The 18764-nt window shown below is 41.7% G+C and overlaps 1 protein-coding gene across 1 annotated transcript in view; it reads right to left on the bottom strand.

Moving 5' to 3' along the window:
* Window positions 1-18764, bottom strand: part of Kat2b (lysine acetyltransferase 2B) — a 93675-nt gene that overhangs the window by 29756 nt on the left and 45155 nt on the right. The window contains exons 3-6 of the mRNA XM_076914651.1: window positions 14098-14198; window positions 12069-12250; window positions 6468-6659; window positions 2493-2599 (exon numbers count right to left, since the gene is read on the bottom strand). Coding sequence (XP_076770766.1) covers window positions 2493-2599; window positions 6468-6659; window positions 12069-12250; window positions 14098-14198 — 582 coding nt within the window. The remainder of the gene's footprint in view (window positions 1-2492; window positions 2600-6467; window positions 6660-12068; window positions 12251-14097; window positions 14199-18764) is intronic.

Genomic DNA, 18764 nt, shown 5'->3' with positions numbered 1-18764 from the left:
TTGCATCCAGATGCACTTACTGTCTTTAACAAGAACACCATTCTCGTGTAAGAGAATGTACTTTGCTCTGAGAAGAGTTGATAAGAAGGAATATTTGTAATAGTGACTTGATTTCTGAGAAAATACAAAATATAGAAGATATGGTAATATGAGTGAGAAATGTTCTCCGTGGACTCCTTTTATATTTGGTCCAAGGCTGGGGGTGTTGTCTGGAGAGGTTATTTAACACTGAGGTACTGCTTTAATGAAGAAAGTACATCACTGAAGACAGGCTAGAAGTTTTACAGCCTCATCCCACTCCCTTCCTGCCATCTTTGCTTCCCATGAGAACGAAATGTGATTAGCCACCTTCCTGGTCCTGCCACCAGCTCCCACACCTTTCCTGCAACTATGGACTCTCACCCTCTGGAAGAGTAAGCCAAAATAAACCCTTCCTTCTAAGTTGTTTTTTGTCATGGTGTTTCATCACAGCAACAAAAAAAAGTTGATATAGCAGGGGTATGAGGAGGGTGTGTGTGTGTGTGTGTGTGTGTGTGTGTGTGTGTGTGTTCAGGCAGAGTACGTGCACACACACACACACACACAGTGAATGGGAAGGGAACAATTCTTATTTATTGTTAAGCGTGTCGTTACCTAAGACTGGAATGTTCTGTGTTAAGCTTACAACTGCTATGAACGTCTGAGTTTTATTTCCAAATAAATTGTGTTGGTGCTTTTCTACTGTAGGCTGTTGCTTTTGCTGGGTGTGGCACTGATTTATAGCTAAAGAGGTGAGAGATAGTAGGTAGTGAATACTAGGAACACTGCAACATGGGTAGCCAAAGAGGTCATTCACTGACATTTCTCAGTCAGTAGTGGTTCACTCTGCAGATATTCGCAGCAGCCATGTCAGGAGATTTGAGTAAGCAAGCCAGGTGACAATGAGCCACCAACCCCTGATGCTTCTAACTGTAGGCAACGGAATCACAATACAAATGGGGTACAGCAGCTCCTGCAATTCCAGGCACTTGACAGAAAGTTGATTCAGCCCAAGACTTTAAGGCTAATCTGGGCAACATAGAGTGATTTTGCCCTCTGCACCTCTAAAAGAAGGCTCAGAATGTGCTAAAAAGCAAGGTGGTGTAGAGACCCCTAGCATACAGGGTTCTGAATCTCCAAGCATGTAGAAGCAATGTGAACAGAAGCAGCTCCGGGGATCCAGAAGCCCCTGGAATAGCTGACAAAACTTCAGAGTCATTATTATGACAGCCATTTATCACTGCGGCATGAGTGTGCAGACATGGCAATTTAGGTGATTACATTCTACTTTCCCAGAAAAGAACACAGTATAATTACAGGATAACGGGAGATGACAGCTCACTTCTCAGTGGCTTCATGCAATGCCAGGATGAATGGTCTAGCTTAAGAGTACAATCTTAGCCACAGAGACAACCTCTGCCTTATCGATCCTGTGCCATGGCAGTAACCTGACCAGAAGTTAAGCAAAAGGAGAGGGGTTTAATCAGGCAAAAGTCAAAAGGAGTTTTCACAAACAGGAAGAAATTTTCCATAGATCTTTCATCAAAGAACTAAGCAACAGTGTTACCACAAACAACACACATATGTCGAAACTCCCACTACATTATAAAGATGAACTTGGCACTGCTAAAGATAAAAGCAAAAACAATCTGGCCCCATTGAGAAGTACTTTACATACTGAAAGCAGAATCGCCTTCTTGTACCCATAATCCTACCATCTTTCATAAAATAGATATCACAGTTGAAGAAGCCAAACTGAGGCTTGATTCCTGGACACATCTTGCCAACAACTGTTACTGCAGTTTGAATACGCAATGACTCCCCCCTTCCCCCTTATAGAGTTCAGGCTGGCAGTGCTGTTTTAGGTGGCTATAAAATCATTAGGAAGCAAACCCTTGCTGGAGGCAGTATACTCAGTGAGGGATGGCTTTGAGGTTTTATGCCCTGACCCCTGTTTTCTTTCTCTCAATTCTCTGTGTAAGGATGAAATGTGATAAACCACTTCCTCTGCCTGCTGTCATGGTTTCCCAGTCATAATAGACTGTTCCTCTAAAATTACGAGCCAAAATACACCCCTCACAAAGCCCTTTATCACCTAGATTGCTTTTTATCAGAGTATTTTATCACAGCAACAGAAAAGAAAATAAATACAATTGCTAATAGAAACATCTTAAGATGTTTCAGGAACTGCCTGAAATTTGACCCTCCATTAATCAGACTATGAAAACTAAGACTCCCTGTGTTTAATGTGGCTTCAGCTGTATGGTCTGTGCTTGCACTGCTCATGAACACAGACACAGTTGCAGAATTTGAGTTAGTACCTACTTGCTCTTCATTAATAGTGATGCAGATACCAGACTTACAGGCTCTAATCATCTATTTCCTTATGAGAAACACAAATAAATACAACACTACAGCTAATACCCTGGATTAAGCTTCCTGGTTGCTTTCCAATTTATATAAAAGGAATGTACCTGTTTGGATTCCTAATGGGCTGGTTCTGGAAGAGGCTGAGAGAAAATCCTGATCCCAGATAGGAGAGTTTTGACTATATACTTCTTCTTCCAACATGGACAGAAACCTAGGCACAAAAATAATCACAACAGTAAGCTTCTAAAAAGTATAAATTCTCCTCAAGGCTCAGAGACCATCTTGGGAGAGGAACAAAAAGACAGTAAGAGCCAGGTGTCAGGAAGGACTGAATCAATACAACGTTCTCTGGACATGAAGAACCACTACACTCAGTAACCCACAGCATCTGCAAATGCCTATACAAGACCTGTGCAAGATCAAGCAGGTCGACAATCCAGGCTCAAAAGCCCCCACCCAAACAGATGGCTTCTGGGCAGGGGAAAGTCAGTTTTAAGGGTCTGGATCCTGGAAGGTCAACCATTCTCCAGTAGATATCCCCACAATGAGAAGTATAGGGCCAGTACAAATTGGACTTGATGGGTCATGTAAAAATAAAAGAGGACACAAAGAGTAGATCTGAAGGTGAATCAGGGGGAAGTTAGTGGAGATGAAAATGATCAAAATGTATGAAATTCTCAAAGAGTTAATAACAATATTTTTAATTAAAAACAGGAGCAAGAAAAATGGCTGAGAGGCCAAGAGCATTGGCAGCTCTTCCACAGGAACCAGACTCAATTCCCAGCCTTCACAAACATCTGAAACTTCAGGTTCAGTGGCATGCCCTCTTCTGGCTTCTAGGGACACCAGGCATGTACACGGTGTACAGATACACACTGAGGCAACACATGCACACACATAAAGACTGTTTTAAAAATAAAAAAAAACATTAATTTAATTTATCCAGAGCATCCATCCATAGCAACCATCAACTAGCAACAGGCTCCCCACTTCAACTATAAAATACATTAAAATTATGATGTTAGTGATGGATTTAAATGGGCATTCCTGTGTATTCAAACACAGATTGTGTTTCTACTAACATCTCCTTTTACCCCCTACATAGCTTGGTAGGGCACTGGCTACAGAGTACTAATCAAATGATGTGTCCTTGGTGAGGCACACATGGTTTTCCAGCTGTCTATGTAGAGGGCATTGGCATCGTCACCACCAGTGTTGTTATGTACTGATTAGACACCTGCACCATGCCTGCTCTGCTCCTGGAGCTTCTGGGACATCACACTGAATCACCTCACCACCTCTGTGATTACAAATCTCCTTATTACACAACTCTTATTACTTGACAGTGTAGTGAGGGATTGATGTCCTAAGTTGAGCCTCATAAAGCCACTGTGAAACAGAATCCACTGCACCATGGAAACATGTAAAGTACAGAGAGATTGAGTAAGCATTCCATATTCCCATGACTACTAAACAGCGGGGTCTGAATTGAGACCAGTGGTGAGTGACTGTACTCACTTCACAATACACTAAATCAACTGGATCTCGATAGCAATTGGAGGCCAACAGCAATAAATGCCCAATGTCAGCACAGATTACTTGTTTTTCCCATTTCAATTCAGAGAGAAGAAATAGAAATACAGAGAAGGAGGGAAAGAGAAAAAAGAGGATAGGTGGAAAATTAATCACCAGGCAGTGGTGGCGCACGCCTTTAATCCCGGCACTTGGGAGGCAGAGGCAGGCAGATTTCTGAGTTCGAGGCCAGCCTGGTCTACAAAGTGAGTTCCAGGACAGCCAGGACTACACAGAGAAACCCTGTCTAAAAACAAAGAGAAGAAAAAGAAAAAGAAATTAATGAGAGTGGAAAAAGAGAGACAGGAAAAGAAAAATGAGGAAGGAATCTTGTAACAACACAGAGAGTAGGGGAAAGGCACAAGTTAGAACCAGTACAAGAAACCAGACCTACTGGCACCAGTCTGGAATCCCAGTTACTCAGAAGGCTAAGGCAGAAAGATTACCATTTTAAGATTAGTCTGGGCAATTCAGCAACGGACCCTTAAAAAACAAAAAAGCAAACACACACACAAGCCTTTAATCCCAGGACTTGAGAAGCAGAGTTCTGTGACTTTGAGGCCAGCCTGGTCTACCTAGTGAGTTCCAGGACAGCCAGGGCTGTTATACAGAGAGACCCTGTCTTGAAAAAACAAAAAGCCCTAAATTCAATCCCAGTATCTATACCACAAAAATTACTAATAGCTGGGCACATGCCTTTGATCACAGCACTCAGGAGGCAGAGGCAAGCGAATTTCTCTGAGTTCAAGGCAGTCTAGTCTACATAGCAAGTTCCAGACCAGCAAGATATCATGACTGCATGTTGAGACTCTATCTCAAGAAATAAATAATATGGGTGAGGGAAGAAAATGGGAAGAGAGGAGGGAGAGAAAACTGCGGACAGGATGTAATGTATGAAAGAAGAATAAATAAAAAACAAAAAAAATAAAGAAATAAATCATCAAAAGAAAAAAAGCAGCATACAAAGATAGGAAGAATGGTTAAAATCAAGAGATAAGCAGAGAGCCCTCACTAGGTTATAGGGAAATAAGTCCTAGATCTCAATCTGATACAGATAGCCAGAGGCTCAGAGAGCACCTCAGACTTTCAACATGTATGGTTCCACAGTCAAAACTGTAGGTATAAACCCCCAACAGCCTCGAATGTTGACATATTCTATGAAAGGGGATTTCAAAGGAGAGGTGGGTGGTAGTTTTAACCTACCATTAGTAACAGAGAAGAAAAGAAAGCAGCCTTGATTTCTCAGCTCAGTGCACAAGCATGCAACAACTGGGAGCTGAGGGAGCAACACACTATAATTAGCAAATATCTACAAAGAGCAAAATAATTTTGCTATGGGAGGAAAAAAAACTGTCACTATACAAAGTAATTAAAATCTCTCCATTAGCACTACAATGGGTGTGGGGCTCAGGGTCACTCTCTTTCCCTTGACAGAGAAAGATAACTATGGTCTGAAGGCAAAATGCTCCTTAAGTGACAAATTAGAAACACTGGGTGTGAAACAGCCTTACTATGCAGTAAAGGAGCTCTAAATGACTAAATGGTGGCCTCTGTGCTGCAGCTGTCAGTCACATCCCGTCCATCTAGGGTGGCATGCAACCTGCACTTGGCCCGACTGGAGTCTGGCTCCCTGGTATGTGTGCCTCTACCTCATATGCAAGTTTCCTTAGAAAAATTTGATACTGCAAATGCTGTTCCACTGAAGCCTCTCAATGATATCCGCAGGATTCTCTAAATCAGCCTTTGGATTCAGAAGAGAATCCAGCAATCAAACAACAAAGAGTTCAGTGATCTCAATTAGAAAACAATAACTATTGGTGAAGGTGGTGGTGGGCTTGAGCCCCCTTTCTCTGAAGTTGGGGTGACCTTCCCTTACACTGTATGAAGGTGTGTCCCTGTATTTTCAATTGTTAATTCTCTACTGGCCGAGAGCTAAGTGCTGGCAGGATTCTGATATTGTCATTTCTATGGCCCATCACTGGGTCTTCTGTATGTAAATGCTTGTCCTTCCTCACCTGCCCAAAAGATGAAGGTCAGGCAGCTCTCACAGCCCAATCGCAACCCTAAGAGATGAATAGGTATTGTCTTGATGCTGATTGGTTCAGATTGGAGTATGGCTTTTTGTATAATAAAGAGCTAATGGCTAGACCTGGGGCAGGAAGTACAGGGGTGAGACTTTAGGAAGAAACAGAGAAGCGGGAGGGATTCTGGACACTTGAAGACAAGGCAGAGGCATGGAAGGGATGTAAGGAACTGTAAGCAGGAAGTGAGAACCACAGGGAGAGACAGGATGGCAGAGAAGTTAGGATAAACTTAGATGACCTAGCTGAGAGACTTCCCCAGCAAAAGGTCAACAGCTTTTAAATTATTAGAAATCTCTGTGTCTCACTTAAACCACAAGTGGTCTGTGAATGCAATATTCCGATGTTCATGATTGTGGTACTTTAATGCAGGCCTTGGTATATTCTGCACAACCTCAAGCCCTGGGATAAAGCAAAATCCCTTACTTTGGGAAATGTGTGAGGATTAGCGTGCGTTTCTCTAGAGGCAATTTGTCCTTTTCCTGTCTGGCTTGTTCCAAGAGTTGTCGTCTCATGATGGTGAAGACCGAGCGGAGCAATGTTCTCCCAAACACCTTTGTGGTTTCGTACCGAGGTAAGCTGTCACAGAACTGCGGTACATTGCAGTAGCACAACCACCTGCAAGAAGGAGACAAATTCCATAAGTAGGCCATCAAGTCCCTCCTGGCCATCCAAAACATCCAATCGCAAAGACCTAGACAATGAAGCTCAGTTGAAGGAACTAGGCCTTTGATGACAGCCAATAATATCAGCCAACAAGATTACTAGCAAGAAGTGAGCACAGGATAAGAGCAGCTGGCCTGCCTGTAGGCCTCCTCCTATTCTGTTGTGCAGGGAGCCTGGAATTCAATACTGCTTTGCCACTTGACTACCTACATGGATATATTACATTGGTCAGTATCCCCCTTCTTGCCTATAAAACAGGGACAAGTCACAGTTACTTCACTGGACTCTATGGAATGAGACAGCATGTGTGAGTGTACCTTGAGTTTATATTAAAATTATAGGCCAGGAGCAATGGCTGATAATCCCAGTACCATGGATACCAAAGCAGATGAGAACTGAAGATTGAACCCAACATTCCTCCTGCATAACACCAGGGAAGTTTTTGAGATCCAAGAAGTAGAATATGTACCTAACACATTGAATAACAAGCAAATATGGCTGCCTGCCTGGGTTGCTGAATCTTGCAGTCAAGTGTAGCACAGTCAGATGTTTTATAAGGTGTAATCCTGTCACTGTTCATGTAAAGTCATATTCAAATAGATCACATCAATTAGAAAACCTACTAATCTGAAACATTCGATTTTTAAAGATAGTTGGTAAGCATCTGAAAAATATATATATATCACATCTAACTGGCCTAAAGGAACTTGTCTAATCATAGAGTTGAGAGATTATTTCTTTTTTTAAATTACTTCTTTAAATTATTGTAGATATTTTAATAGTATGAAGTATTGGGCTGGAGAGATGGCTCAGAGGTTAAGAGCACTGGCTGCTCTTCCGGAGGTCCTGAGTTCAATTCCCGGCAACCACAAGGTGGCCCGTAACACCTATAGTAAGATCGGGTGCCTTCCTCTGGTATGCAGGGCATACCACAGGCAGAACACTAATATACATAATAAATAAATAAATAAATAAATAAATTAGTTAATTAATTAATCTTTTTAAAAAAAACAATATGAAGTACTTAAAACTAAAAAAATAAATCTAAAGAAGAATGCCTAAAGTGGGGTTTGTGGTGTAGCTCAGAGGCAGAAAGCTCACGTAGCATGAGCAAGGTTCTAGATTTGATCCCAGAACTGAAAATAAATAAATGAATAAATAAATAAATAAATAAGCTATATACGTGAAAAAAAAGAAAAAGGGAAAAGCAACAGAGGCATCTCCTTATCACTCAAGGCATCACTCAAGGGAAAAGTCACTCGGCTGCTAAGCCTAACAACCAACATTTCACACACACCCCATAAATAAAATGTAATAAAAAAAACAAAGAAAATACCTATGCAGCTAGGCCTGATGGCACACCCCTGTGACTGCAGTATTCAGGTGGCCAAGAGAGGAGGATCACCAAAGTTTGTAGTCACCCTGGGCTAGCTACATATTAATAGTTTATTCCTCTCAAATACACATGAGCATATACTACACACACACACACACACACACACACACACACACACACACACTTTTCTTTTTCATGATATATGAGTAAGTGAATGAATGAGTGAACGAACGAACGAACTGCCTAGACCACACTCTCTTACCACTGAAGCTGTAGGGAGAGGATAAAGAGCTTTAAGACTGTTCAAAACCCAGTCAGGTGGCAGGAAGTAATAAGCTTTGACCATCTGTCACCTAGGTACACTCTGAGGCTCAAAGCCAAAACTGCTTTCAGCACTGTGGGATGGAGGAGAAACCCGGTTGGCTTGATCTGACCAGAGGTCTACAGCAAGCTAACAACAGAGGCCGTCTGATTTAGAGAACTTCCTTCCAACATTAACTAATGCTAGAAAAATGAAAAGATTCAGAAACCATCCTTGGATTTTCATTCTACAGATGTGGACTCTGCTACTCCCAGAAACGGCAACAAGCAGAGATCATGGGACTCCCAGAGTACAGCACTGAGCACGGGAGACCCCAAGGGAATGAGTCATTGTGCAAACCATCCTCTTCCAGACCAGTGCTGCTGTCCAAAAATCAAAGCCTCCCTCCATCCAGTGAGGACACTAATAGGTAAAGGTGAAGCAAGGACAGGAAAGAACGGCGTGCTGCTGCAACACCTCTGTGGCCTCATTCTGTATCGCACCTCATACTACCTGTGTATGGTGGCAATGATCAAACACACCTATAACTCCCCTTACATGGAAAGCTAAGGTGGGAGAATGGCTGGTTCAACACCAATCTGAGCTACACAAGGAAGGGAGAAGAGAGAAGATGGATGGAAGAGAAGGAAAAAGCTTTTTGCTTGCTTCCCACCCCACCCCCATATTCCGAGACAGCCTCACTCTGTAGTGTAGCTGGGCTTTGAACTCACAGCAGTCCTGCTACCTCAGACTCCTGAGCACTGGGTTTACAAGCTTGAGTAGCTCCTTGGGAAGAAGCGTGTTAGTGTTATTATGTCTGCCTTGATCCACAATCTTTTCTTCTTTTTAAATATTATTTTATGGGTATTATCTACTGTTTGCCTGTATTTATGTATATGCACTATGCATGCCTGCCTAGTGCCTGAGGAGGAACACAGTGTTGGATCCCTTCGAACTGGAGTTACAAATGGTTATGAGCCACCAAATATGAGTGCTGGGAACCAAACACCAGTTCCCTGCAAGAGCAGTGTGTGCTATTAACCACTGAGCCATCCCCCCACCCCCAAATTCAGTTTGAAAACGTTATGATACTTCTGTTTTCTTTTCTCAGCTCAATCCTCTAGAAAGATAGATGATAGATAGATAGCCAGCCATATATGTATATATGCATAAATATACACACACATAGACATTTTTTATTTATATATCCCTGGGTATCCTGGAACTGGTTCTATAGACCAGGCTGGCCTCTAACTCAGAGATCTACCTTCCTCTGCCTCCTGAGTGCTGGCCAGCTTTCTCTCTTAATATTTCCTGTTCAAGTATTATTTTGTAATAATTTTGAGTTTTATTTATTTACTGAAATAGTAACCCTGTTATCAAAAAAGAAAACATTGCTTATTATCTATAATTCCAAAATTCATTTCTTTTGAAGACAATCTTGTATGTTAACTGTGTTCACGTAGCAAAGTGGAAAGAGTATCTGGGGATAAGAGGAGACAGCTCAGTAACTCCTTGTGAAATATTTTGAGGTGGAGTCTCCTGTAGCTCAATCTGGCCTTGAACTCCTGGCCCTCCTGGGATCACATCCCCAGGACTAAGATTACAGATATGTGCCACCTCGGGTTGCTTTTTACTGTTTTAATGAATAAAGGGTCAGACCTTTATTCAACCCTGAGTCCAGTATTCACCACAAAGAATTCCATTTGCCTCATTTTCATGGTAATACTATTCTGTGAGTATGTTTTTTGGTTTTTTTTAATTGCCCCCAGCTTTGCTGTGTTCTTCTCCCTGCTTACCTTCATCAAAGGATATGATGGAGGAAGCAGAGTTGAATGCATCTACCTTCATTTCCTCTTATTATAAACAGAGACTCTTGGTCTAGAAATGAACAGGTCCCCGTACATATAGGGACGTATCCACTGTCTCTCTGGGCAGCTTTCTTTTCACATGGTTGGCTCTGGCGGTTCACTGGGGATGCTGAACACCAACAGACTCTTCCCCTGTTTCTATCATATACTATGACAGCTTCAAAAGTCTCACTCAAGTACTTGCACTGTAGTTCAGTGTCCATTAGTCTTGACTGTTATATATCTACACAACCCCACATTGGCAGACTATGTTCTAGACAGCACTGGTGGAGTATTAGGGGGCGGGGTGGGTGAAATCAAAACCCAAAACCTTCCCTGTAACTGGTTAATGCCAGACAGCAGCGTGAACTTCCCACAGAATACAACTCCACAGAGGAAGAAACTGAGAGTCGGGGAAGAGAAGACAGGTCTACAGCTTATGGAGATAGGAAAAGGTGGAGACCAGAGACAAGCCCTCAGCCCACTGAAAGCCCAATTTTGTTTTTACTACTTTTTAAGTATTATGTGCCACCCATATCTTGATAGTTCCCAAGTGCCACCCTATACTAATTGTTTTGGTTTGGTTTTGGTTGGTTGGTTGATTTGGTTTGGTTTTTTGGAGACAGGGTTTCTCTGTATAGTTCTAGCTGTCCTGAAATTCATTCAGGCTGCCCCTCTACTCAGAGATCCACTTGTCTCTGCCTACCAAGTGCTGTGATTAAAGGCGTGCACCACCATACCCAGCTTTATTGTTTTCTAAAATATGGCAATGTCTCTCATGTTTCTTTTACACTTAATTCTCTTTCCTCTCCTTTCATTCTAACCCAAAACCCCCAAACTCCCTCTTAAAGATTGTGGCCTAAAACTCACAATTCTCCTGCCTCTGCTTTCAGAATCTTGGGAACACAGGTGTGCACACACACACATACCTCTTCTTTTAATTATTTACTTTTCTCTTTTTCTTTTGTCACTTTTTTCTTGATGAAACAATAATTTTCTCCAGTAAGGGCCACAAAAACAGCATTGGTGGTGCACATCTGTAATCTCAGAATTCATCTGGGTTACATAGTGAGGACCACATGCACCCTGCCTCAAACACGTCCACACATAGTACCAGTATCACACAAATAGTTCTTCCCACTGCTATTTAAATGAAGACAACATAAGCCTTTATATTTTGTATACTGAACATACCAAATTGTTCTCTAATTTATCCTTCATATCAGTTTATTATGTGATATTGTAATCATTAAAATTAAAACCAAAAAGTTAAGTGGAAAAAAAATATAAACTATGCTCTTAGTTTTTTTGAGGCAGGGTCTTATTATATAGCTTTGGTTGAGCTACAAATATGGATGGAACTCACTAATGTAGAACAAGCTGGTCATGTCAGAGATCCACTTGCTTCTGCCTCTCAAATGTTGGAAATAAAGGCATGTGCCCCTGGCTAATGAGGATATTTTTAAATTACACAGTAGCCACATTGAAGAAATAAAACCCACAAGTTAAATTAACCTCACTTTATATATCTAAAATAGGGCTAGTAAGATGGTTCCGTGGGTAATGGTACTTGCCACCAAACCTGAGGACTGGGTTACATCCCTCTGTATCATATAGCAGAAGAAGAGAGCCAATTCCTACAAGCCAATTCCTACAACCTCTATATACATGGTATGGCAGAGACATAAATAAAATAAATACATACATTATTAATTAATTAAAACTAGAACTTGAAATTAAGCTATACAGGCATGCTGTCTGAGTGGATGGAGTCACCATAATAACTAAGCAATCCTCACTTGCAGAGGCAAATGGTAATTTCCTGCCTGGAAGTTTCCCTTTGGAGCCAGGCTGCAGTATTTGAACTCAGTTACCTTGTGTAGTTTTCCTTATATCCGGAGATGTCATCATTGGGAGACCGTAGTCTCCGCTGAGATGGAGCCTCCAGATGCCAGTAGTTTATGCGGTTTAGAAACATCTTGGCCAGCTCGATTGTTGTCTGCCTCTCTTTTGATGGCAAGTGACTAAACTTGTACTGTACAAAGTTGTTCACACCCTGAAAAGATGAAAAAGCAGCATGTTCATGCAGCTATATGACCACATTAACTCTGAATACAACCAGTTACCTCAGTGGTTATTAACAACAAAAAAGAAAAAAAACAGATAATTTTTCAATAGAGAAAAAAAAAAGTTTTCCTTTTGCTTCAAAAGAATCAATACTACCCATGGGAAATCTCCCCTCTGGTCCACAGTGGAAGAAGTGACAAAAGAGAAAAAAAAAAAAAAAAAAAAAAAAACAGAATTATCATTCTGTTCCCACTTTAATCTGAAGCATCAAAGAGAAAATCACAGACAAACATAGGAGGGGTCAAAAACCTCTAAACAAGTGAACATGCAAAATGAGCTTCTTGAATAAACGTTTCTCTCTGTGAAATTTTTAAGTTTTGTTACCTTATCTTTAACTAAATACTAAAATATATACTTTTAATAACACTCTTGTAGTTTTAGCAAGAATATCAGAGGAAGAAAAAGCATTCAGAAATGTGTAATTTTCCAAGAAAGTTGTAGATTGATCTAAATTTTCTACAAAAACATTCCCATCTCATCACATAAAAGAACAAGAAGTTTAGATTTGATAGGAAACATATCCTTACCCAGGCGGTGGTGGCGCACACCTTTAATTTCAGCGCTTGGGAGGCAGAGGCAGGCGGATTTTTTGAATTTGAGGCCAGCCTGGTCTGTAGAGTGAGTTCCAGGACAGCCAGGACTACACAGAGAAACTCTTTGTCTCGAAAAACAAAACAAAGATGAAAAGGAGAAGAAAAGGGAGGAGGAGGAGGAGGAGGGAGGAGGAGGAGGAGGAGGAGGAGGAGGAGGAGGAGGAGGAGGAGGAGGAGGAGGAGGAGAGAAAAGAAAACTTTAAAATATCATGTATTTATAAAGATGCTGGTACCATGTTGTGGTGGTTAGCACTGTCAACTTGACATGACCTACAGTTGTCACCTGGGAGTCTTAAAGAATGCCAGTTCACACTGGATGGCTTTGGCCATGGCTTCAGAGGATGGTTTGAGTCCAGTTTATTGACATGGCATGAGCCAGCCCATTGTGGGTAGCACCATTCCCTATGACTGAGGTTCTGATTTGTTTAAGCATCAATAAACAAAACTGAACACAGCAAGACTGAATGCATTAATTTCTTTCTGCTCTTGACTGCACATGTGATATGATAAGCTTCCTAGAGTTCCTGCCACTGATACTTCCCTGCTATGAAGAACTGTAACCTGGTTTGTAAGCTAAATAAACACCTTTCTCTGAAACTGTTTTAAAAAAAAAAAAATCTGATATTTTTATCAGAACAGAAATCAGGTATTTTATCACAGCAAAAGAAACAACGCTAGAAGTAGAGCTAACTCCCTGCCCACCCCCACCAAGTTGCATCAATGTTTTCCACATCTTTAATGAATTCCCTCTCCTCAATAGGCTTTTCAGACAGTGGCCAAATAAAAAAACAAAGCCTTCATTTTCAGATATCAAAAGCACGAAAAGGCACGTTTTATGAGTTCTTACTAACTACACAGTCTACTCATTCTCCCTACATACCAAGTGGGAGTCTAAGTGTACAACACTCATAAAAGACAAAAGCCAGATTATTCATGAAACTGGGCATAGAGTGTCCTAGGTGATCTCTATAGTCTTAGTATGAACATCTTGAAGCTGGGTAGGGGGATGGATACAAGAACTATATAGAAATGTAGAAGGAAGCATAAAGGTTCTTCAGGCTAGAGTGTAGTAGCTTAATGGTATATGTTTACTGCTGGTTCTGGGTTTGAGCCCAGCAAACAGAAGCTGGCAGGGCCTTCAGCCTTAAACTCATGTAAAAAGAGCTCCTGGAAATACGCTTACCTGTTCAATACTGGGCTTTTCAAATGGTGGCTTCTTCTCCAAGGAGCCCTCAACCACAGGTTTTCCTCTTTGTAAAATTGACTTTCTCAAGAGCTGCAAAGAAATCATTTTTTAAAAACAAACTTTAGTGTGAAAGGCTATTTTTATGGTGTGTTTGTGGGTATGTGGTTCAGGTTTGGGTTTTTGAGACAGGGTCTCCCTGGGTAGTCCAGGCTGACCTCAAACTCATGGCCCTTCTTTCTCAGCCTCAGTTTCCCAAGTACTGGATTATAGGTAAGTACCACCATATGTAGCATTTAAAACACAACATATATGGATGTGTATGCATACATGTGCGTACACACACACACACACACACAAATACATCCCATATTACATCTATTACTTTCTTCCCAACCCCCACCCCACAATACCTAATTTTTAAGTCACTATCTCTATTCTACTTAGCTACATATATAAGAAGTAATCCTTAAGCCAAACACTCAAACTCCTAGATACCACAAACTTGCCTCCATGCCTTTAAACAGAGCTAGACAACCTCTCAATTCTGAGCAGTCTGGACTACTCTGCACCGACTCCCCCCTCCCCCAATACTCTACTCCTCCCTCAGTTTCCCCTTCTCTCCCATTTTTGCTTGCTAGGGACCCAGAAGCCCAGTGAGACTCATTGAGGCCACCACAGGTAGCTGAAGCTCTCCGAGTCTTAAACATTAGAAAAAGCAGGATCCACTCTGTATACAGAAGGCCAAGGACAAAAGCACTAGCTCAGAAGTTTGGAAGGAGCTTTCTCTACTTGTGTCTTTTTCCATTCCTTCTCCGTCTGTAGATGCCAGGTGCATGTTCTCAGTGCCCACAAACCAAATACACTGCTTCTCTAACTCCAGCCCGAGGATCAAAGGCTCCAGAGAAAGAAAAGGACACAGAAAAGGGAATATTTCACCAAAGAACACAATACCTTCCAGGGGCCCCGTATAAATTATGGGTGTGAACAAGTTACTGATGCTTTCAATGTGCTGTGTCCATCTTCACAAAAAACGATTGTAATAAAGGTAAACGCTGTGCATGTTTGCAGTGCTAAAGATTACAAAAGAATGAGTTGTAGCTCTGCCTGGAATCCCACAGCTCTGAGGTGGAGGTAGAAGGATCAGAATGGTTAGACCATCCTCAGCTAAATGGTGAATTTGAAGCTACATGAGACTCCCTCTTGAAACAAAACTAAACAGGTTTTATCATGAAATTTAAAAACAAGAAATTCCAGTTCCTGTGTTTATTTTTAGAATTAAATAAGATCTTCTTTGTTAGCTCAGTCCCTTGGGAACTTGATCCACTGAGTTCAGTTTGAGGTAAATCGATAGGAACTGGGAGACAATGAACCTATTTTTTTTTTGTTTTGTTTTTGTTCTTTGTTTTTGAGACAGGGTTTCTCTGTGTATCTCTGGCTGTCCTGGAACTCACTCTGTAGACCAGACTGGCCCCAAACTTAGAAATCTACCTGCCTCTGCCTCTGCCTCTGCCTCCCACGTGCTGGAATTAAAGGCATGCACCACCACTGCCCGGCCTGAACTTTTTTTTTTTTTTTTTTTTTTTAAATATAAAGGGATAAAGCTGGAAACTGGGCATAATGGCTCATGCTACCATCCCGTGCTCAGGAAAACTAAACAGTAAGGACCGTTACAAATTCATAGCTAGCCCTAGCTACCAGTGAGTTTCAGGCTAGTCACAGCTACACAGAAAGATCCTATTTCAAACAATAACAAAAAAAATTGGCCTGAACTACATAGAAAGACCTGGTCTAAGAAAACAAAGAAAGAGGATGGTTGAAAGAGAAGAGAGCACTGGCCATCTTGGATTCTGATTTTAGAAGCAAATATATCTGTCCTGTTGTTTGGAGATGAGGGAGGGTAAAGGCCACTAGCGCTACGTCCTAAGCCAATTGTTTGCTGGCTTGCTCTCCTGGCTGCAAGCCACATGGCCACAGGACGGAAGCCTGACAGCAATTGACTTGCAAGGCAGCAAAGCTGTAGAGGCCACTTGCTCCAAGACAAACACCAGCTGTAGTTATGTAGTCCTTGTTTTCCCTCAATGAAGATCTTTCTCCAGAGAAACACTACAGCTACAAACTGCCAGTGTTAAGTCAAAATGACTCTGGCCCCACAGCCATGTTCACAAAGCTGCCACCTGAGAGGCCTATCCTACAGACACTGTGTGACTTCACTCCCCAACTGACTCCATCCCAGTTTGGAATATTCCAAGAGTACCCTAAAACTTTAAAAAATGGAATCTCCTTCTCCCTTCTGCCTTCTACTAATCCCCTATACTTCAGTTAATACAATAACAGAAAACAAAAGGAAGGAAGGAAGGAAGGAAGGAAGGAAGGAAGGAAGGAAGGAAGGAAGGAAGGAAGGAAGGAAGGAGTGGGCAAACAAACAAACAGAAGGGAAAACTACAGAGCAAATGTTTAAATACAAGAAGCCGTAGAGAACCCACTGAGATTCCCAGTAGCCATGGCAAAGAAGGAATTCAGTGGGATGACTTAGCTCTCTGTGTCACACAAAAAATAAGCAGAGGCTGCAATGCAGCTCAATATAGCACTTGTCCATTTTGCAATACAAAAGGAATATAAGACCCTGGTTTCGATCCCACTAACACAAAAAGTAAAAATAATAATAATAAATTTATGTGCAGTAGTTCTCATTAAAAGAAGAAAGCTTTGTGGGTTGTGGCCATAGCTAAATTTCTGGTGTGTGACTTGCCCTCATGTGGTACAAAGACATACATACTAGCAAGACATTCACACACACATATATATAAAGCACTACAGAAAAAAGAGGAAGAAAGTGACCAGGGAGGGGAGGGGAGGTGAGTTTGTTTATAAAGATCTATATAAATAACCAAGCACGGAGGCCTGTGCTCATAACCCCAGCACTAGAATAACCGAGAAAGGAAGATCATGAGTTCGGTCAGTTCCGGAAAACATTGAGAGACAGTATTTCAAGACTAATTTTAAAAAAAAGTCTCCAAAAAAAGGAAAAGGAAATACAGATGCGGCACATGTTTTCTGGCCACGCCTTCTGTTTTGACGTATTTCCTAACATCTTTACAAGGGTTGCACATACAGTGTCGGCAAAGAACTCAAAAATAGGTTGTGTGTGTGTGTGTGTGTGTGTGTGTGTGTGTGTGTGTGTGTGTGTGTTCCTTATAAGATTTATGTGTATAAATGTTTTATCTGCATGTATATATATATGCATACATATGTACAGGAGCCTGCAGAGGCCAGAAGGGTGCAATCCTGGATGCTGGAGTTCCAGGCAGTTGTGAACCAACCCAACATGGAAGCTGGGAACTGAACCCAGGGCCTCTGGAAGAGTACTAGGTGCTCTTAACCACTGAGCCATCTATCCAGCCCTCGGTTTCTTGTTTTACTTGTCCTTCTGCTACCTCCTTGGAGGTTTTGACAAAGTCTCCCCTGTCATCACCTGTAAACAGCTGTGTGAAGAAAGGAAAGCAGCTCGGGTACAGTCGACTTCCCGAGACCTGTTTCTTTCCACTGACACCTGTCTCCAGGCTCCACCTTGATGGCTTCGCTGCTGTGCTTACATGCCACAAGGCTTTCTGCCTGGGAACCTCCCTGCAGGAACAGCTCTTTGTCCTTCATTGTCCTGACATTGCCAAACCATTCCTGATTATTCACTGGCCATACCTTGACTGACATGTGACTTCATGCTGGGGAACTTTGTCTTGTTTACAGCTCTATCCCTCAAGAATACCTCAGTGCCATCTCTGATACAGGCTATGCTAAATACCTGTTTGATGGATGAAAAGAAATCTATGAGCATATGTGAATCAAGATGTTCAATTTTGCACTCACATGTAAAGATATTTAGAGACTCCTGAAGAAGCAGAGCTACAGGAACAGAGCTGAGTGCCTTCTACCCACAAACTGCACATGGCACTGGGATTATCGGGACGATGACAGGAAAATAAAAGGATTTGGAAATGTAAAACTCAGCCAGGCTGTGGTGGCGCACACCTTTAATCCCAGCACTTGGGAGGCAGAGGCAGGCGGATTTCTAAGTTCAAGGCCAGCCTGGTCTACAGAGTGAGTTTCCAGGACAGCCAAGGCTATACAGAGAAACCCAGTCTTGAAAAATCAAAAAGGAAATGCAAAACTCTCACCTCACACTAGGCACAGTGGCCCATAACTGAAATGTCATTACCTAGATTCTAGATCCTAGAAGGTAGAGGCAGAAAAGTCAGTTTAAAACAAGCCTCAGCAACAAAGAGTTTGAGGCCAGCATGGACTACATAAGACAGTGTCTCAAAAAATAAAAAATAAGGGGGCTGGAGAGATGGCTCATTGTGATTAAGAGTACTTGCTATACTTCTAGATAACTTGAATTCAGTTTCCAACATCTATATGGACATCAGACCGTTTGCAACTACCTATAACTCCAGGGATCGCAACAGCCTCTCTGCCTTTGTAGGCACCCAACTTAGGTGCACAATTCCTCACACGACATACACATATACACATAACTAAAAATAATCATTTAAACAGTAATAAGAACCCAACATGCTGGTTTAGCAGGGAAGGCACTTGCTACCAAAGCTGACAGACCTGAGAACCCAATGTCGAAAATATAAAAATGATCCATAAGCTGTTCCCTA

This window comes from Arvicanthis niloticus, chromosome 17 (genome assembly GCF_011762505.2).
Source record: "Arvicanthis niloticus isolate mArvNil1 chromosome 17, mArvNil1.pat.X, whole genome shotgun sequence".
NCBI classification, from domain to species: domain Eukaryota; kingdom Metazoa; phylum Chordata; class Mammalia; order Rodentia; family Muridae; genus Arvicanthis; species Arvicanthis niloticus.
The sequence above is the reverse complement of the archived record's forward strand: the minus strand, read 5'-3'. Positions and strand labels throughout refer to the sequence as shown.